Genomic DNA, 22,701 nt, shown 5'->3' on the forward strand with positions numbered 1-22,701 from the left:
GAGACTGAGACATGGAGGGAGTCTGCAGATGACTTGCAGAACGCACTTCCTGTCCTAGCGGTGCAAGCTCAGCATCTGGTGTCGTTTTATATTTAGTCTGGATGGAATATGAACATTTAGATGATTCCCCTTCACACACACTGCATTATTATTTACCCAGTGCGACAGGAATCCTTCTCAGCATGTGGTGGCAGTCTAATCCAGTAAACAAATGTAATAGCAAGACATGGTTTATCCTTGTACATGATTGCCCCTTTAAAAAAACGTCCGAGTTCGGCCAGCATCCCGCATGACCGCCAAACTCGGACTTATTATCATTTACTTATTATCACTTATTTATATAACGCACACATATTCCGCAGCGCTTTACAGCGAATATTTGCCCATTCACATCAGTCCCTGCCCCAGTGGAGCTTACAATCTATATTCCTACCACATGTGTACACACACACACACACACACACACACACACACACACACACACACACACACACACACACACACAGGTTAATATCCTACCAGTATATTTTTGGATTGTGGGAGGAGACCGGAGTACCTGGAGGAAACTTACACAAGTACGGAGAGAATAGGCTTCTATAGGGTATCGCCATCCAAAGATGGCGATACCCTCATGGGCGAAAACGCGGCTGCCAGGTCTTAGTACATACGAAAATGCGCATTTTCCCTTTAGTACATCCCGACCCTGAATGTGCATAATGTTTGGGCACCCTGTCCTCCTCTACATAGTAACACCTCATCTGGAAGAGATTGCAGCATTCATTCCTTGTAGCCTCTAAGGAATTTATTTACCCAGCACTTTTTCTAGTAACACCTATCCATGTAAAAGCATCGCCCTTTTAAATATCGCCCATAAATGCAATCAGAAGCGCAGGGAATTACAACCCGGAACTTTGTGATTAAACCCCTAAGAGTCTTTTTATTCTTGTTTTATGAATTTTCCCCACTCTCCGTGTTCTGAAATATAATTCAGTATTTCTGCATGAGCTCCATGTTTGATATCACCACAGATTATCAGCGAGTAATTGTTCTACTTACAAATGGGTGAGAAGTCTACACTTCAGCAGAACAATGGAGAAAAGCAGTGTCACACCATTTGCCAAGGAGAAATCACACATTTTTTTCTTTTTGTAACCCTTATATCTCTCACGTCTGTTATTCCGTCATTTTGCGCAAGTAATGACAAACGCTGTTCTTTGTTTTCTTCACTGATGTATACTGTATATGTGGTGATCAGTACATTGATCCATAAATGGCAGATCATTTTCTCAACCTAAGAAATTACTACAGTCACTGATCTGTGGTCTGTGAGGAACAGGCCGGACAGCACGGACTGGTGTCTCTCCAGAAAGGGATTCCCAAAAAGTACCAGTCCCCTTCCATCCTATTTCTATCATCCCTGCCCTGGGGCTCTTCCTGACCCTCCCCGGGGGTTTGAAAACAAGGGAATTAAGAAGGTTAGAGACCACTGGGGTGATACCCAGCACACCTGCTATTATGGACATTGGGGGGTTATTCAAGTTTGTTAGCAAACCAAAGAAGCACACTCATGGGCAAAACCATGTGCACTGCAGGTGGGGCAGATGTAACGTGCGGAGAGAGTTAGATGTGGGTGGGTTATTTTGTTTCTGTGCAGGGTAAATACTGGCTGCTTTATTTTTACCCTGCAATTTAGATTTCAGATTGAACACACCCCACCCAAATCTAACACTCCCTGCACATGTTATATCTGTCCCCCCTGCAGTGCACATGGTTTTGCCCATTAGTGTGCTTTTTTTGTTTGCTAATAAAACCTGAATATTGCCCATAGATCCTCAGGATACACTTCATTTTAAACTGAACTGTGGTGAAATAAAATTGGCCGTACATTAGGACGATTTTAGGGACGATGGCACGATTTTGATGCATCGGAACGATAAATCGTTCAAAATCGCGCAGTTTCCCAAACGATAGCAATCCGATGCGTGGTCCTGCTGGTCGTCTTTCGTTCCTTCAGATTTCACCTGCTGCACGTAAGCAGTGATAAGAGCGGAGAAGTGAGCCAGTAGAGAAGTTGCCCCATCAACCAATCAGCAGCTCTGTATAATTTTATAGTATGCAAATTATAGATGTTACTTCAGTGCTGATTCGTTGGCATGGGCAACTTCTCCACTGGCTCACTTCTCCGCTCTTATCACTACTTAGTAAATGACCCCCTTATTTCTTTATCATTAAAGTGAATGGAAAAACCTTGTGAGGTTCTGAAAACATTGACGCGGAAGCCACAATTTTTGGGAATCTCTATAGTTTGATTGAATTAGGCAGAAAATAGCTTATCCGGGGTTTGGTCAACAAATTCCTTTTCTCTTTTATGCGTTTATTTTTGTCTTTGTTAGATCAATAAAAAAAAAATGTTCAGACTTTCTGCTCTCTTAAGTCTCTTGTACAGTGAATGTGTTAGTACATCAGTAGGCAATGCTGTTCTTTATCCCTGCTGCTGTCCGTGAAATTTAGGTTCCCTGGAATGGCAGGGAAGAGGAGGAAACCTCCAAATGGCTGAAGTCAGATAACTGACTTGTAGCCTCCTAGGTAACAGACATATGCATTGAAGCGGAGTTAGCACTCATCTTTGGCTATTTAAGCTCTTTCAGCCATATCTAAAGCACCCTCAAGATACAGTACGTGAATTTAACAAAATAAATTGTCCATAGTACTACTAATGTACAGTATTGTGTTGGTGCAAGTTATGAGTTGGTGTTTGGTCGCCACAGTACAGTTGGGATATCACACTGTTCTAAGCCTGCCTTTTACTCAATTTAGTCAATGATAGTCTCCGTTTATTGTTACTTATTACTGGCAGTATTGTATCAACGCGATACTAATGAATATGCCACCGGTATTTGTCTGGCTAAGTCCCTGGGTGTCCCTCTTCTCTGCGGTGTTCTCTCCTGTGTCACCAGCATTGGTTGCTGGTTAATGTGCATTGCGCTAGGATCCTGCAAACCCTGGAAGGTGTCACTGAAGCCGGGAAGGCTTTTGTTGGGTCCCCGATAGATGGCGTAAGCACAACGGTCACAAACAGAGCTAAACTAATCTCACCGCTGCTTGCTGAATACAAGACGTATGCCATGTGCCCCGTAGCGAGCTCTATAAAGGGGTTATGGTTCATCGTAAATGGGGCCCTCACTGTTTTTCGGTCTGATAAATATCCCTTGTCCTTGCAGCTTGCCTCCCAGTTTTGGCCTGTGAACACACAATTTGCTGGTGGTTTACTCTCTCATGCGACTTTATTTTTCTTTTTATTGTGATTAAATGTACCATAAGTTCAGCCAAGAATGTTCCTGTTGTGTTTGGATGCGACTCTGTTGTTGCTGGCCTGATCTCAGTCAACCAGTCTTTATTTTTCCATTTTCCCCCCTATTTTCCTTTCCAGTGAATCTGGCAATTTTTTAAATTCTATTTTATGTAATTTTTTAACTCCTTGAGCGAAATACCATGTAATTATCTATCAGTGAAACGCGCGTGCTTTTGTTATTAAACCCTCTGGAGGTCCAAAATATCCTACAGCACAGTGCATTCAGTGAGAGCAATGTGGTAATAGCACCATGAAAGGGGTGCAAAATGCCAGCCATTTACTCACCAAGCCCACCGACCTGCAGAACCTTTGCTGCTTCAAATTATCTTCTGTGTCGGCAACCTGGCAGCTTTAACTACAGCTCTGTGTAGTCGGCACCTGTATTAAGCTGGATATACACTTAGCAGATCTCTCTGCAGATCAGATAAACGCTGCGATCCCCTCAACGATATTCAGATCAGTCAACGCCCTGTACGCGCTGAGCTATTTATAGCTCCCTGTGTACTTTCTTCAAGGGGATCAGGAGGTCGGCCATTGCAATTTATCCAGGACATAATATCTGGATCTCCCGGTCAGATTGTTGCAGCAGAGTTTGGCTAACGTTCCTGCATACACTGCTATGCAAGTATTGGGGCGTTCAGCCAGATATTGGGTCATCACCCTGAACGTGTGTACCGAACATTAGAATGTACTGCTGTTGATGCCAGGGAGTGGATTAGATCGGAGGGATGGGTGTTGGGAGTTTGTGTACTAGTGCAGATTGTATAGTTGGGTGACGGTGGCTGGTGATTTACAAACCTGTGGCCTATCCTTTGGCAATGCAGCAACAAAAGTTCTTTGACTTCGCATCCTATAAACATCCTAGTGACATTTGGTGGACCCGTTCATTCCAAGTAAAGCATTCGTTACCTCTAAACCCAATAAATAAAGACACGGAGACTTGAATTTGGCAGAAAAATTGCTAGCTATTTATTTGACCCTAACCATAGCAAACCTGTAAATGAAAACTTTGTTAAGATGCCGATACAGCCGGCATATGGTGGCAGCAAAAAGAACGGCTCTACTAACCTAAATTAACCGTAAAATACTAAAAATTCGAAACCATCCTAATTTTACTACAACTATCAAAAACCGGTAATAGGTGACAACTCCACCCCCACAGTGACTACCCACCGCTCCTGGGTGCCCTGCCGCTGCCTTCCCGGACAGGTGGTCAAGCGGCCAATAAGTCGATGGAGGTGAGTGCACCTAAACCAAATCAAACTGTAAATCACTACAGCTTACCATACAACCACCAACTGCCGTTCTTTTCCGCCAATAAATAGCCAACGATAAAACCAGCCAACAATTTAATGCCAAGGCACTCCGTGCCAGAAACCTTTACCAACAGGGCGGGAAGGCAATTTCACCAACAAGAGAGAGACAAAATGTCTATCCTTCCCTATATATACTAACCCTCCCCTTTTCCCAAAGGGCTGTACTTTCCTTCCAGCTAGGTCCACCCCTCACAAGATGTTTAACTCATTCCTTTCCTATGCTGTCAATTCTCTCTCCTAAACATCCTAGTGACATTTGGTGGACCCGTTCATTCCAAGTAAAGCATTCGTTACCTCTAAACCCAATAAATAAAGACACGGAGACTTGAATTTGGCAGAAAAATTGCTAGCTATTTATTTGACCCTAACCATAGCAAACCTGTAAATGAAAACTTTGTTAAGATGCCGATACAGCCGGCATATGGTGGCAGCAAAAAGAACGGCTCTACTAACCTAAATTAACCGTAAAATACTAAAAATTCAAAACCATCCTAATTTTACTACAACTATCAAAAACCGGTAATAGGTGACAACTCCACCCCCACAGTGACTACCCACCGCTCCTGGGTGCCCTGCCGCTGCCTTCCCGGACGGGTGGTCAAGCGGCCAATAAGTCGATGGAGGTGAGTGCACCTAAACCAAATCAAACTGTAAATCACTACAGCTTACCATACAACCACCAACTGCCGTTCTTTTCCGCCAACAGCGAAAGACTCCTTCCCAGAGTCTTCGCACCGCCACCATAACCTCACCCTAACTCCAGCAACCCTAGGAACAGATCCTCCAGGAAAAAACATCATCCCCTCATTGGATAAATGCACACCATCAGGCCGAAGAAGGTGACTTTGTCTCTGACTGAATCCTAGGGTGGCGAACCACTTGGCCTCCGTGGGACAACCCACTTCGCCACCGCCCCATTCACCTTCTGCCTGGCCTCCTCAATTTCGCGACCGTCCGTCATACCTTGCCAACTCAACCTTGGCACCATCAAGAAGAACACCAATATACAAGTGGTCCATTCCCCTTCTGCGTGGCCCCCTCAATTTCGCGACCGTCCGCCACACCTTGCCAACCCAACCTTGGCACCATCAAGGAGAACACCAATATACAATTGGTCCACTGCTGCGGCCAAACTTGCCAGATCCTGTATCATGGCCCACCGCATCTCCAAAGAAGTCCTCTTCCCCAGGTCGTTGCCACCTAAATGGACAACCAACACCCTAGGGCTAACATGCTTGCTGGCCTGACTCACTAGTCTACTTCTCCACTCTGTCCACATCATCCCTTACCAACCAAGCCAACGAACTTCTCGAGCCCTAGGAAACATCTGCGCCCCCTGCGCGGCCAAAACTGGGCGGCCCAATACACAAGGCAATTTCACCAACAAGAGAGAGACAAAATGTCTATCCTTCCCTATATATACTAACCCTCCCTTTTTCCCAAAGGGCTGTACTTTCCTTCCAGCTAGGTCCACCCCTCACAAGATGTTTAACTCATTCCTTTCCTATGCTGTCAATTCTCTCTCCATTTGGTTATATATAGTATATCATGAAAATGGCAGCTCACATCAGGACCACTCAGTGACACTATAGATCTCTCACATCAGCAGCCAGATTGGATAAGATGAGGGCATTCCGTGCTCTGCCCAGTCAGATGGGCATCTCCTGGCATCAGTGTGGCCTATTTGTGCTGTGGGTGATGGCTGCGTGCGCAGAGGGAAATGCTCCACACAACATTGGCGTAGGTACAGGTCATTGTAAGATGACAGCTTCTAACATTTATGACGATATAAAATGACTTAAGTAATGGATACTGTAATGCAGGCATGTCCAAACTGCGGCCCTCCAGCTGTTGTGAAACTTCATATCCCAGCATGCCCTGACACAGTTTTGCTGTCAAAGAATGCTAAAGCTGTGTCAGAGCATGCTGGGATGTGTAGTTTCTCAACAGCGGGGGGGGGGGGGGGGGGCACAGTTTGGACATGCCTGCTGTAATACGTCTATCATGAGGTATGTAAGTATAGCTGTGTGGCCAATCTTCTTATGTGACCTTATGACTTGTACTATGCATGCCAAGCCCACATCTGCTCCCAGGTAAGATGGTTTTATTCAGACAGTAGTATGTTATGGCAAGGATATTATTAATCTGCCGTGATTCTGAAATCTGAATACTGTATAGCATGTGAGACTCGGCCAGTAGCTGCAACACTGTCATGGTAATTGCAGGAAATCCATTAAAAACGGAGTGTAAGAAGCACTGATTAGTGATGCTGTAATTTACTGTAGGTTTAGGGGGAATTCAGTTGCAGGTGATAACACGTGGACACTTATCACTTTCACCTGCCATTGAATCTTAAATTTCATTCAAAACGCCTTAATCTTTGGTTTATTTAATGTAAATATAATTGTACATTTATCTAGACAATGAATCTCACTGGTATCTACGGTTTATCTATAATATCTCAAGTGTAACCGAGTAAGCCCCCGCTCATAGGAATAAGTGCAATGAAGAATTGGCGTTTACCTTTCCAGAATAACACACGGCTGTGCTTAAGGAGACAGTAAGCCTCATTTAATGTTCTGTATTGAATCTCTTTGGCTGGTCGTTCCACGTTCTGACTACGACTGAGAGAGTTGTCTTTATTCTGCTTTATCTGCTCTCTAGTGGCAATCATTTACCTTCTATTTATTAAATATTAACTTGCCAGCTCAGAGAATAAAACAGGTGGCTAGAACGGTCATCAGAGAATAAGAGAGATTGTATTGGACTGTGGGTCACTATTAAGCAGTGATGTATTACTGGATATGCTTCCAGGGCACTTTCTTCTCCTTGTGACGTTTCATACCGCTTTTACACCAAAATCCAAGATCCGACCCGGGATTAGGGACACGGTTCCAATCTGGATCAGGCATGGGATTTACCCTGTTTACATTGCGGTGCTGACCCGCATTCACAGTGCACATAGGTGCTGTGTCTTTAAGGGGGCGCTTGGAGAGGACATCATCTCCAAGCGCCAGGAAATCCGCTTATCGGGACCTCCAGGACACCTGTGTCATGTTGGGTTGGTTAGGTATGGCTCTGCCGTTGCTGTAAACGGGCCCCAGTTGGATGACCCGCGTTAGCCGTTTACACTGCCCCCAACATGGGTCTTACCGGTGTCCAACCCTGCTCGGTTCCCGCATTGGATTGACGGGTCACTGGACCCGGGTTATTTTTTATGTGGCTGTTTCCACTGAGGCCCGACATGGGTCTACCCGGGATTACGAGCCTGTGTAAAAGGGGTATTGCCAGTCCTGGCAGTTATTGGTGGCTCCTGTACTGCAGCAGACATGGCTGCTATATGTATTCTTATGCAGAGCCCTGGATTTGTGAAACCGTCCATATCCAATGTCCAAGGATTTTTTATTTAGGGCAAATACTGAATATGTGCAATTTATATGCGTGAATAGATTTTTGTGTTATTATAAAAATGGGGAAGTTGCCCATAGCGATCTATCTGCTTCTCGCTAGCATCTATCAAGTATAATTCTATAAAGTGAGAAGACTCTCTTTGATTGGTTACTATGGAGAACTTATGTACAGTACTTTTTAGAAAACGTGACACGCCTCCCCTCTAAGAACTACAGTTGCCCAATCATGATCCGTCATCCTTACACAGACACAACATGTACTGTTCAAGGTACAGAGTCTACTAGATACGTTGCTTAGGTTTCCTAGGATGTGGGGATTATAGCGTCTGGAAACGTGAACAGAGGTGTCACGAGTTCAGAACAGTAACTGGAAAGTTAGAAAAAAGGGGAAAAGTTCAAGGAATTGGCCGGCGTTCAGGAGTAGAAGGGAAAAGGTTGTGGCACTGGGTGTGCTGTATCCTGTGTGAGCATGTTCTGTTACATGTAACCAAACCCTGCAGGTTTACATCCGAAAACCAAATGACCTCTGTGGCCGGTTTATGACATCCTCGGCGAAACCGTTAATTATCTGCCCTCGGCTAAAGGATGGGTGTATGTAATGGACCTGCTGGGTGGATCAGAGGGGACAAGGGGATTCTACCACTTCCAGGATAAAATCTTATTCTGCAGTCTCCTCCTATGACGGGTATAAGAGATGTGCGGACATGCCACACCTATGCTATAGTGGAATTTAGAGTGTAAAGATTGCAAGAATTTATAAACATAGCTTCTGACCTTAAATACTTTCCCGTTGGAATGAGTGATGGAAAATGTGGAGTATGTAAAGCTAGTTTAATGGTAAATGTTCTAGTTAATCATATTAATCAGGCTATTTGGCTGCCTGCAACACGACATGTAAAATTTATGTTTTTATAATTATGTTTTTTTTTTTCTTCCTTTTAACGTCATCTTATTTGCTTTATGTACTCATTGGTTGTAACATTATTGTACTTACATGTACAAGCTTATAAAAAGTACTTACCCGTTTATGCATTTTTCAATAAAAATAAATAAAAAAAATGACATCATGGAATGAAACTGGATTTTTTTCCTGAATTATTACCACTGATCTGCACTCAATACTCATCAATGTCAAATAATAGAATCTGAATGCTCCTTTTATTTTCCATTTTGTGATTAATCACTTTTGTGAAGATACAAATAGATCCTATTGCAATCTGTTCTCTTCAGAGGTCATATAATCCGTTATACACCGGTTGACTATTATCCGTTTTATTTTTAAATCATCTGAAAAAAATTATGCCTGTCTGTTGATTGATTTATTACCAAACAAGAGCTTCATCATGAAGATCAAAGAACAGTCCAAATAAAATAGGATACATGTGTAATGAAGAGTCACACCTAAACTCTTCCATTGCATAGGAGAAGCAATCTATGGGACGTTAGACAGGGCATTTCACAAATCTGCATCTTTTTTTTTAAATTTACAATATCAAAACAATCGTGAAAAAAATCTTGCTTTGAATTTTCAAGAGAACATTCTGGAGACCAAGTTGACGAAGATTCTACCATCTGTCAAATCCAACAGTCAACATTTTTTGGCCTCTATTATACCCAATCTTTAGCACAAACCTAGTGCTACAGATCATCCAAAATCACTGTGCCTGTGAAGCACTGCATCTGGAGTATACTGCTATGGGGATTCTTCTCTGCTTTGCAGGATGGAAAATATTTAAACATACAAGTTAACATGGTTCAAGATGTAAGGCAAATTTTGGAAAATCTGCAGGAGTAGACCTAAGAGCTTTGTGGGCCCCATAGCGTAGGGGCGTAGCCAGAGCTTTGTGGGCCCCATAGCAACATTTTGAAGGGGCCACGTACCAATGCTTCTAGAGAGACACTTCTCTGCAGCAGTTGTTCATTTTATGCCCTATAATAGTGCCCTAGTTCATTTTCTGAACCATAGTAGAGCCTTATTTAATGTTATACCCCATAGTAGTGCCCTAGTTTTTTTTTATGAATCGTAGTAGTGCTTAAGTTCACCCTATGTCACAATTCAGAGCTACCAGTACACATTATGCCGCACAGTACCCCCAATTCACATTATGCTATATAGTGCTCCCCGTTCATATTGTGCCACATTACAGTGCCCCGGTTCATATTATATAACATTAAAATGCCCTCCAGTTCATTTTATACCACACTACAATAAGCAGGTCCAGGGGCCCCAAGAAAAAAGTTTGAAAGGACCCCTACGTACCACCCAATGGCGAAAAATGTATATAACAAATGTAACTTTGACAGGGAAGGTGGGCCCCTCTCACCTCTGGGCCCCATAGCATCTGCACTGCCTGCACCTATGGTAGCTACGCCCTTGCCTAAGAGAATACTTATACAGTAGTAGGACAATGACCCAAATAGTACAGCAAAAACTGTGTTCAAGTGGCTTAAATACAAAACTGAAAATTGTGGAGCTTTCCAGACATAGCTCCAGCCCACAAGGTTGGTTAGAATCTGAAATGGTTTGTATCGTTGCTGTTCATCTGTGATCCCCCAACCAGTGGAATTTGAGAAAGATTACAAGGATTCAGTGAAAACTGCAGTGTCAAAACTTTGAAAGCTGATAAATACTCTCCCCAAGTAGAAGCTGTAATTGTAGCTTAAGCAGTGGTTCTCAAACTGTGTACCGTGGCACCCTGGAGTGCCTTGGATTGGTGGTCCAGGACTAATTCAGATTATTTATGGTCAATGTAATAGGCAAAACCAGTGCTGGTGGCTGCCAGTCATAAACAGAAGTAAATCCTGTCATTTACCACACAATCGAACCTAAGGATGACATACAAACACAATTTACTTCATTAAATATTTGTTTCTGAATTTCTCAATAAGAAACTCTGGGCCTAGGGGTGCCAAGAAAAAAATTCTGATACTCTAGGGCACCTTGATTCAGAAAAGTTTGGGAACCACTGAGCTAAAGTATTAAAATAAGTTGTTTTTTTTTACTATAATTATTTTTACTTGACACCAGAGTATTTTTTGTTAATCGGTGGAAAGAATAACCATATATATCCATAATGATTCCATCATGTAAGAAAATAAAATGTCGAAATGGCATTTTTTTTTCTTTTAAATCAGATTTTTTGTATGTCATTTTAGTTTTATTTGGGTGAAGTCTGAGGCGTTAACTATACATGTTTATGTGTTACCCTTTGTTTGAATTCTGAGGTTTAAAAAAATGTGCGTGCTTGTGGGGAAGTAGTGAAAGTGTAGTGCATGGGCTAAGCGATGATGATGATGATGATGATGATGACTGCCCAGCAATAGCTGCTGATTTCATGTATACTATACCTGTGTATAAACTCACACTGCCTGTCAGTTACTCCTAGTTCTCTGTTCTTCAGCCAGGTGTATTTTACTGCAAGTGACCATCACCTCAACTCAGGCCAATATGATAGGTCGACATGTAAGAAGTAGACACTACAAAAGGTCGACAGGTTCAAACGGTCGACTACGCAATGGTCGACACAGTTTCCCCCCTCCCCCCTTGTTTAAAATACGTTTTTCATCTTTTTATCGTTTACCATCCACGTGGACTACAATTGGGAATAGTAAAGGCCCCCATCCACTAGTCAAATTTGGGCAGTTTTCTTCAGATTTCGATGCATCTGACCGTCATATCTGAAGAAAAGTGTCACATTGGATGGCTCTTCAGATCCAATGCTCACTCCCGTGTCAGATATGTCTGAACTACAGATCTCTGAGGCTGCCCCAACTATTTATCTGAATCTGAAGAAAACAGGTGCACATCGGATTGTTTTTTTAACTTCAGATGTATCTGATCAGATTCATCTGAAGCGTCACTTGACTGGCATCTCCCTGACCACTCCCACCCACCAAGAGGGGGAACAGCGGCAGCAGCAGCATCAGATCAATCGCATGTAGCATGTGTGCATCAGATATATCTGATGCGATCTGGCACATGATATATTGCATCAGATATATCTGAAGTGAATGTAATGAAAATTAAAGCCAGGGTCTGATCCGATTCCCGGGACGCTCCCGGGAGAGTTCAAGAGAAATCTGATGCGATCTGCAGTTCAGACAAGTCTGAGTAGTGGATGGCCACCTTAACCTGTGCAGCAGTAGTGGAGCAAGGTACCTTGATCCGAAGTGTGGCAAGCGACGCAGTGCACTAATGTGTCAACCTTTTTAACCTGACGACCGTTTGATCCTGTTGACCTTTTTCTGTTGTGTACCTTTTACCTGACAACATTTTCCTTATCGACCATTTGGGGTTGACCTGTTGACTATAAACCATCTTACTGTAGGTCTATTGAACCAAGCCCACTCAGACACATGGTGTGGTGTGTGATGGTACCATTACACATGGAGAATTCGCACTATAGGGACTGCACAATGGCAGCAGAATCGCACGACAGTCAGTACATCCACTTGTGTATGCAAAGATATAGTCCCTGTAGTCACACGTTTTCTTTTCGGGTCTTCCACTTCAATCTTGTCTTACTTGTTTTAGTTCCGTCCAACTTCCATTTCCTAGTGATATTCATGACCATGGAAATTTAATCCTGGAGCTATATATTTTCCTGTAGCCTTCCCCTGATTTTACTAGTCAAATATCTTTTATTGCTTTTTTAAAGTCTGGGAACCCTTGGTTGCTGAGAGAAGGCCTAACGTCCTGGGAGGTTAGATTGGCCAACTCCAGAATGGTCTTTGCTGGGCTTAATTGAGTTTGGAAGCCTTATAAAAAAAGTAATAGTAAAATAAATAAAAAAATAAAACCTTTGTCAGCTGCAGGAGGCTGCTCAGGGACCTGTGCACGTTATGATCAGTTTTTTAATTCCACAAATCAATCGTAATTATTAATTACAACAGGCCAGGATGTATTGGTGTCTGCACCCTGCAGAGGTTGTGTTAAAAGTGCTGACTTTGCTTTAGTGAAACATACAGACGCTGTCACTAGTGATGTCCAGAGGGTTACACAACATGCCATTCACACACTTGTAATTATCTGTCTGGATTAATCTAATCGCCTCAGGATTGGCCTTCCACTTAGCCTATTTCTCCTCCAGTCACTGCAATATGTGGCTGCCATAGCGGTCTATCTCACCATTGTATATCCCTTTCTCTCCTGTGCCTCCTGCAGTAAGGGCTCTCACGTCTCCAAGTTGGCTTATTTCTACGTGTCCAGGTTGGCTTATTTCTACTTAAATAAAGCCAATCTGTTATGGGGTATTTATATTTTTAGATACAATTCAGAGAGTTTAAGGACTAGTGGTCTATTCATGAAGCAGTGAAAAGTGTTGAGAAGTTGCCCAAGGCAACCAATCAGCATTGAAGTCAAATTTATAATTTGCATACTATAACATTATTCAGACCAGCTGATTGGTTGCCATGGGCAACTTCTCCACAGGCTTACTTCTCCGCTCTTTTCACTGCTTCATGAATAGATCCCAGATTGAGAAGAGAGGGAAGTTTTCATATTGAGTACAAACATGATGACGGCATCTCCTAATGGTGTTACTGGTTAATGCTGCTTTGCGTATTCTGTAGTTGTATGCTGAAGGTCACAGCAAATATATATGTACAAGTAAAATAAATGATTATTACCTGTAAACCGTCTTATGTCTTCTCTGGTGTTATTCCCCTACAAGAACACTGATGAACCTGTCTCTGAAGGACATCATTGCTCCGTGTGCTCCGCTGCTTCTCTGTACACATAAGCTTAATTTTGTTTTTCATTTGTTTCCCTAGGCATTCGACCTCCCATTATGAATGGGCCCATGCACCCGCGGCCCCTAGTGGCCCTGCTGGACGGCAGAGATTGTACGGTAGAAATGCCCATCCTCAAAGATGTTGCCACAGTAGCATTCTGCGACGCGCAGTCCACACAAGAAATCCACGAGAAGGTAACACAGACATTCTTCTAGTACTTTACAGTAGATGGTTGTGAATCCTCTTCATTTGTACAATGCGCTGGAACGTTTGGTGAGACAGGGAAATGTTTTACCCAGGCGGCTGGCGTTACTGCTGCGGTTATGTAGTACATATACCCAGTGCTTACATGTTATAGTAGGCCTGTTGTCTATATAGTATTTTTATGCTTCTCTCCTTCCTTGTCCCGTCACCCAGCTGTGGACAACTGGAGGTGTTCCCTGTAGTAACCAATCAGATTCTAGCTTTAATTTTATAGAATGTACTAGATAGATGTAAGCTAGAATCTGATAAGTTGCCATAGCAACACCTCAATGTGTCCCCTTTACAAGGTTCTATTAATCTCCCCCCACGCTGTGTCTAAGGCACATAGGCCCCCGTTTATCAATCCTTGGGGAGTGATAAATAGCACGGTGATAAAGTAACAAACAATCAGCTCCTAACGTCCATGTCACGGGCTGTGTTTGAAAAATGACAGGAGCTGATTGGCTGGTACTTTATCACCGTGCTGTTTATCACTCTCCAAGGCTTGATAAATCTGGGCCCAAGTGTAGGTGTGGTTTATATAGAGACCAGCCACAATATGCTCGTAAGAAAAGGTTTAATAAAAGTGAGGGAAAACACGGACAGAACATATCTGCCTGTCAGCACAGGGCATAGGAAAGGTGCAGGTTTTCTCAAACCATTCTGAAAAGCAATTCTGTATGGACAAATATGACCCAATTTAAAATGTATGGTCCACTGTTTTTTTTTTTTTTTTTTTTAAGTTTTTTTGTGTGCAATCTGTCTTTAATATGTATTCACAATAGTACTGTAAATTGTGACCACATTATAGCAGAGCAGTATTATTGTTGCTGATCCAAATGTTCTGTTTCTTTAGTAGTTATGCTATAAACGCATTAAAACATAGATAGAGATAGATGTGCACATATTCACTTTCTTTCTCACTGACCCGCGACATCCCTCGATTGAAGCAGTTTTCCTCAGTGTAGAGGAGGATAGCATGGCTTCCGCAGCGTGACTGCACTGATTAGGCTGCACCTGAGTTACAGAAATGTCGCTGCTTTCTTTATAGAGATGTGGTATACCGTTGCATAGTTTGTATGTTGTTCGTTGATTTTTTTTTTTTTTTTTTAAACTACCCTTTTTACAAATGCTTTTTTCTCTTGGTAAGTTACAGCCGCGCTTCGCTGCCATAGCTATGGAGGCTGTGTTATTAAGAGTAAACAAAGGCGCCGCTGGATAAATCTCTGCTTTCTCCACGGACTGCCTTTTAATACATATGAAGCGGGAATAACCACTTTTAATTTTATGGCTTGATACATTGGTTCCTTGCGCTTCTGTATAGATGAGCACATTCTCCAAATCTAACATAGCCAATTATCATAACTAACATACTTGTACTGTTTGTGTAGCAGCCGCTGTCACGGGTGTAGTATGGTATGCCGGCAGCCGGGCTCCCGTCGACCAGCATTCCAGCGCCGGGAGACCGACCGCTGGCATAACGACAGCGTGGTGAGCGCAAATGAGCCCCTTGCGGGCACGGTGGTGTGCTACGCTATTTTATTCTCCCTCCAGAGGGGTCGTGGACCCCCACGAGGGAGATAAAGTGTCGGTATGTCGGCTGTCCGGATTCTGGCGCCGGTATACTGTGCGCCGGGATCCCGACAGTCGGCATACTGACGACCACCCGCTGTCACTATAAGACAGTATTTTTCAACCACTATGCCGTGGCCCACTAGTGTGCCCTGAGCAGTCTCCAGGTGTGCTGCCATAGAAGCACAGCCAGCCTGTCAGTGTTTTGCCGCTACTGAGGCCCTGGAACGATCAGTACTGGTGGGTTTAGTGGTTGCAGAACCAGTTCTAATTTTGGAAAGCGTTGGGCTCTTCTGGCTTTCTCAGATGTGGCTCAGGCGTTACCTATGGAGAAGCTGCGACATGACATCCTAGGACACACAACTGCACCATGCATCACCATTACATTTGAGTGTGCCTTGGCAATATTTAAATCTAGTTCAGTGTGCCGCGAGTTGTACAAGGTTGAAAATCCTTGCTCTAAGAGCTACAGTAAGGATTGTGACTTTCACCATCAGGCACATGCTGCAAAAGCCTGAAGAATGTTATGTACTTCCTTTCGTGAAAATCAACCACTTTGGTTCTACGGATAACCCTATTACCCCCCCCCCCCCCCCCCCACCACCACCACCACCAGAGGCCTAACAATAATAGGCATCCTGATACTTACCTTTGGGACATCGGTGGTTAGTGTTCCTGCGACGGGATTCCGGCGTCAGTCACATGACCGCCGGCATCCCAACTGCCAGGATGCTAACTGCATACAAAGCCTGGAACAGGAGATTAGGTAGATGGCGGTCTACCTAATCTCCCCCCACATCCTCCATGTGGCAGGTGACCTGTATCCAGCTAATCAGAGCCTCCAATCTCTATACTGTAACACGGATGACTGAGACTGTGCAAACCGCTCTATGGAATACTCGCCTCATTCTGTGTGTGACCGCTGCATGTTGCTGGTCTGTGGCTGTACGCGGCCTCTCAGACCTCACTGCTAGAAACTGTGTGAGTACATTCTCGTGGCCGCTGCTGGGGCGGGTTACTTAGAATGTATTTCATTGCAATATCTCTAATAAAATATATTCCTGTATGTGACATATGGAAAATTTATCTTTCAAGTCACATCTTACTATGGCACTAAACTGAAAACATGGAAAATGAGCTCTGGGATTATAAAGCTGCTTTGGTTCTGTGAATTTAGATTTAATATTATTTTTCCACATCCAAAATTCAAAACTGTCACTTTCAGCCGGTAACCCAGCTATGCTTTCATACACGGTTAGCATGAGTTGGCTGTGACTGGTCGACAGTTATGTCAAAATTCATCATGGATGATGTGGGTCATTCCGAGATGATCATAGCTGTGCTAAATTTAGCACAGCTACGATCATTCACAATGACATGTGGGGGGACGCCCAGCATAGGGCTATCCCGCCCCGCATGTCAGTGCCGTTCCCCCTTCCCCGCAGAAGTGCAAAGGCATCGCATAGCGGCGATGCCTTTGCACTTCAAGAGCTTTAGCATGCTGGCCGGGAGCTACTCATCGCTCCCCGGCCCGCAGCGGCTGCGTGTGACGTCACACAGCGGCTGCGGCCCGCCCCCTGTTTGGTCCGCCCACGCCTGCGTTGGCCGGACCGCGCGCATGAAATGGCGGCCAAACGCCGCTATTCTGCCCCCCCGCTTAGCGACCGCCTCTGCCTGTCAATCAGGCAGAGGCGATCGTAGCGCATGCGCAGTTCTGACCCGATCACACCGCTGCTATAAACTGCAGCGTGCGCTCGGGTCAGAATGACCCCCGATATGTCAACATGATTAACTAACTGTTCACAAACCATCCCTGGTGGTCTAGCGGTGTCATACCTACTCCCAGCACCGGCTCTTCCGAGTTTCAGCAGTCATGTAAGGATGAGTTCTGGCCTCCGATGAGTATTAAACCCCCTAATCCCTAATTCCTAACACTCTCCCTAGTGTCAGACTGGCCATACACCCTGTGCAACGACGGAACAATATATTGTGTGTACCCAACATCACCCTAAACGTTTTCGTTTTGTACACATGTATAAAGCGATTTCGGTGTTCTCCCCAGAAAGTGTTGCCAGCCGGTTGGGCAGAGCCGGCCTTAGGCATAGGCAAACTAAGTAAATGCCTAGAGCATTTGGTATGCCTAGGGGCACAAGCAGCTTCTGCTGATTAAAATGATATGCGGCATGTCTATATTCTGGGTGTGACTGCGGCTGTATCTGCATACGAAATGCTACGTTACAGTGTATTCCTGGAAATCAGAGAAAATGCAGATACAGCCACAGTCGCACACAGAATATAGGCATGCCGCATATCATTTTAATCAGCAGAAGCTGGTTGTGCATTCTAGCCACATAGTAATGTACATAAGACACATTTTCATAAAAAAAGGTGCCCAACGTTAGCAGAGCTGCCAGCTGACCCACGCCAGGCATCTCCTGGTGCATGGCATATTGAGGCAAGATGTATGAGGACACATCTGTATTCAAGCAGAGGCAGAGGTCAGAGTTTTAGCGGCCATGTGAGTGATGTGTGCAAGTGGGTTGGTTGTGCAGTAGTGTTCTGCATATGTGTAAGGGGCATTATGTGTGTAAATATAGTTGCACCACTGTGTGGCATAATTTGAATTGGGGGTACTATTGTGTGGCCATGCCCCTTCCCAGCAAGAACACCCCCCTTTTTGGACTGTGCGCCAAATGCGTAATGTTCCTATTTAAAATATAGGGGGCAGAAACCCCAAAATGAGGACTACTATGGGTTAGGGGTGACAGTGCTGGGAAAGGAGTGCAGGGTCAGAGGCGGAACTAGCGGCGGTGCTAGGGGGCACCAGCCAAAATCTTGCCTAGGGCATCATATTGGTTAGGGCCAGGTCTGCGGTTGGGGGCAGTGTAATTCTTTTGCAGTAATGAAAAATGTTGAAATCCTTATTAATCTCGAGATAACACATTTTAAATTAAATCATTCTGAAAGACCCCTCGCAGATATTGCCCGTTTGCTGATTGGACACAGATATGCTTGAGTCCGGCAGTGCTCACCGAGACACCGTGCGATACAGTGCAGCAGCACACCAAAAGGTCCGTTGGCGTTCTGGGTCTGAGTCTGTCCGATACATGTTTATAAAACATTTCCCAATTAAGATAAATATAAAGGATATATGTTATGTATATATATATATATATATATATATATATATATATATATAATATATTTTTTTGTTTTTATAAATACGGAATACTCAATATATTGTTGTTCCAAACCCATGGCAAATGAGGGGGTGTACAGGCCCATGTGTACTAGTTTCATGGCAGACGTGGCATGCTATTACCGTGAAAAAGACAGTCCTGTTGTATCGGCGGTTATATGGTGAAATGAGCAAGAAATCTATTCAGTCTGAATAAGAACATTGCCTACAGTTTCCCCATCACCACAGTGAGTCTGGGCCCTTCTCCAGCGTTTTTTCTGTTGCTTGGAGAACGTCCAAAACGTGGCTCTGCACATCTGTGGCCCAAGGATGTCCGTTAATTTGTGAGACGCAGGAAGCCCAGCTCTTCTTTAGGAGCTGATCTGGCACCTGGTCCGTGCAGTGGCCGGTGAGCGCCTGTACATATGTACTAGCATCGATTCCTCGGTCTCTCACCCTCTTATCGCTCTGCTGTGATTCCGAAGCTTGGCGTGAATGACCGTGGGCAGCAAGAGTACAATGAAACATTCCCTAGGAAGGAAAAAAAAGGAAGGTTTTGTCCGTGCATGTGCAGAAATACAACAGCGCTGATTACAAAAAGAACAAGAGCATTTTGTTAGAGATTGTGGAATAGAGTGTTTGCTAGGCTGCCTAAAATAGAATTCAACAATGCGTCGCCTTCCACGGCACAAAATGACAGGCTCAGGTTTAAAGCGATCAGTCCTACGCGATGGCTCCTTTTGGTTTATTGCTTTCATTAGCCGCTCATTTGAATAAGAGTCGCTTATTGTGGCTGGAAAATGTACAATGGGTTGAATCTCTTGATCCACCCCCCCCCCCCCCCACTGGGTGCATTTTATCACTGCGTCACATGGTGCAGTGTGCAATTTCTGTCAGGGGCAGAGTTACCCTGGCATCCGTTATCTGTGTGACTGTTCTATTGATTTGGATTGAGTAATGAATAAAATAATACTGTAGTCTGTTATAGGGTTTGTGACTGGAGATGGATTTTGCCTAGCAAATCATTTTGACATTTTAAGTTATGATTTTTTATTCAGCGGTATTGGAATAAAAAAAATAAAAAAGTATGACCCCCTATGGCACAATATATACTAAGTATTGTGGCTGCACACGCAGCAGTCAAGGATTTGTTACAGATTTTTTTACCAATTTGTCTACACGTGCGTGCTAGAAGTGGGCATCACCCTAGGCGGTGATGCCTAACCCCAACCTGCCTTCCCCGCAGCCTAAACCTAACACCCCCCCTTCCCCAGTGGGCAACCTAAACCTCACCCTGCAGCCTAATCCTAACACCCGCCCAGATTACCTCTCCAGTTCAGCGGTGGTTTCTCGTTCGGCATGCCGGCTGTCTGGATTCCGGTGCTGGGATGGTGAACCTGCAGTATTTTTGATGTCAGTGTCGGCATTCCAAATTGTGTCGGGATTCCGGCGTTGGTTTTCTGACTGTTGAGATCCCGACAGCGAGATCCCGGTGAGTCATGGCAGCTCACTTTTGGGGTCTGTATCTGTGACTTCACATACCCAGCTTTGTCTGTGCTATAACACATGGCTAGAATTGACCATGTTTTAGGAGGCGTTGAAGGATATTTCGGTCATTTCTTTACATTGAATGGCTTTACAGTTCCTTTTAGACTACATCGCATTGTAGCTGTACAAACTCCTGAATGGACCATTCCCCAGGATCTTATTACCACACTAATTTTATTATTATTATTATTACTACTACCGGTTACTTATATAGCACACACATATTCCGCAGCGCTTTACAGAGAATATTTGGCCATTCATATCCGTCCCTACCCCATTGGAGCTTATAATTTGTGGGGTCTATTGTATGTACTAAGCCTTGGAGAGAGATAAAGTAGACAGAGATAAAGTACCAGCCAATCAGCTCCTAACTGCCTTGTTACAGGCTATATCTGAAAAATGACAGTTGGGAGCGGTTTGGCTGGAGCACCATTTATCATATGCAGCGAGTCATAAAACTCATTGGGGGATATTCAGTTGTTTGAAAAGTCGGTTGGGTGTCTGTTTTTTTCCCTTGTCTATTAGATAGAATACCCCCCATTGTGTAAGATACATTATTGGATAGAATACCCCCCATTCTGTAAGATATATTATTGATTTTGAGAGGAAACCGGAGTTAGGGCCAAACCCTAGTCCTCAGTGCTGTAAAGGTAGCAATGCTCACTACTGCATCAACTGTGCTGCCCAGTCTTGCAGGAAAGAACTTACAAAAGATGCGCTTGTGCATGGCGCTCGTCTAATTATATAACCATGGATGAAAAATGCTATAGCATTACCATGGCTATACCACGTTACCCTGAAATTCAGTATTTTACTGTGGCACTCCTGTACCTTTTTCTGTAGATCATTTATTTCTTTTCTTTAGCCTTTTTTTTTTATCACTGATGCCAGTATGTATATGTATAATGGTAGACATTATAAACAGGAAAACAATAGTAGGGAGCACAAAAGTTACATTATTTGTATGTATTTGACTCTCCCCCTCCTTCCCCCTTTTTGTTATTGCCCCGTGAGAATGCCTGCAGGGAAAGCTCCTTCATCAGTCACACCACCCACTCGTGATCAGCGCATGCCCCAGTAATGACCATCTTTTCGTCTTCTGTCCCAGTGCCCTCCTATAGCCGGAGCTGCCAATGACCTTTTTGCTCTGCTCATCTCTTTTGGTTGCAGTGGAGATCTGGCACGGGTTCTCCGATTGAAAATTGGTATTTGCAGAGGTGAGTGGTGCTTAGAGTGCCAGAATGCCGCTAATCTAACATTGAGAATCCCAGCAGGACTCCCATGACAAATTTTGGGCCCTGGTACTTAGGGGGCTGTGGCCAAGCATGTGGTGCTCGGTCACATGTTATTATGAATCTCGGGTACCCTCAGTATGGGGTCTATTCATGAAGCCGTGAAAAGAGTGGAGAAGTGAGCCTATGGAGCAGTTGGCCATGGCAACCAATCAGCTGATCCGTACAGTTGTATAGTATGCAAAATATAAATGTTATTTCAATGCTGATTGGTTGCCGTCGGCAACTTCTCCACTGGCTCACTTCTCCACACTTTTCACTGCTTCATGAATAGATCCCTTTATGCGCACAGCTGAAGGAGGTGTGGCCAGACCATCTCAGGGGTGTGTCTGTGCCCCTCTTGGGTAGGTTTGGACACCCAAACAGACCTGAGACCCAGAAGAGGGACCTCTATCAATGTGCCATGGTGATGCCATTGAGAAGCAAGGGAATTTAGTTAAATCAAAACACCTTAATGGAATATTCTAAGACTTGGCCAAATTGGGAAAGATATTAAATATTGGTATTGCTTTAAGTGCTCACTTACTTTCTAATAGTTATTTAAAATCTTTTGAGTAGCAGTTATGGCGCCCATATAGAATATCACCGGTATGGTCGCAATGGTGATGCTGTCAGGAGGTGTCTATTTACTACAGACACCCCTTGCTGCATTTGCATTTTAGTTTTACGTTATTGCACAGCCGCTGCCTTGCGCTTCCCTCTGGCTGTACAATACCCTACAAATCTGTATCAGGCCAAAAGTTCCTTGTAGTGATATGTATATAGTGACCCAGGTATATGTACTCCCCTACTCTACTACTCAAGTGTAGGTTCCCAAACTGTAACGTCTATTCTGTCTGCCCATATACTTAGTTCCCATTCACCTACCTGGCTTTAGAGTTATGTGGGAGTCTAACCGGGGGCAGCTTATGGGGTCTATTCATGAAGCAGTGAAAAGAGTGGAGAAGTGAGCCAGTGGAGCAGTTGCCCATGGTAACCAATCAGCATTGAAGTAACATTTATAATTTGCATACTATACAATTGTACGGAGCAGCTGATTGGTTGCCATGAGCAGCTT

The 22,701-nt window shown here is 44.0% G+C and overlaps 1 protein-coding gene across 10 annotated transcripts in view; it reads left to right on the forward strand.

Moving 5' to 3' along the window:
• Positions 1 to 22,701, forward strand: part of CTBP1 (C-terminal binding protein 1) — a 957,378-nt gene that overhangs the window by 821,126 nt on the left and 113,551 nt on the right. For all 10 annotated transcript variants that reach the window (XM_063924924.1, XM_063924926.1, XM_063924919.1 and 7 more), the window contains one exon: positions 13,851 to 14,005. In XM_063924924.1, coding sequence (XP_063780994.1) covers positions 13,851 to 14,005 — 155 coding nt within the window. The remainder of the gene's footprint in view (positions 1 to 13,850; positions 14,006 to 22,701) is intronic.

This window comes from Pseudophryne corroboree, chromosome 1 (assembly GCF_028390025.1).
Source record: "Pseudophryne corroboree isolate aPseCor3 chromosome 1, aPseCor3.hap2, whole genome shotgun sequence".
Classification (NCBI taxonomy): Eukaryota; Metazoa; Chordata; class Amphibia; order Anura; family Myobatrachidae; genus Pseudophryne; species Pseudophryne corroboree.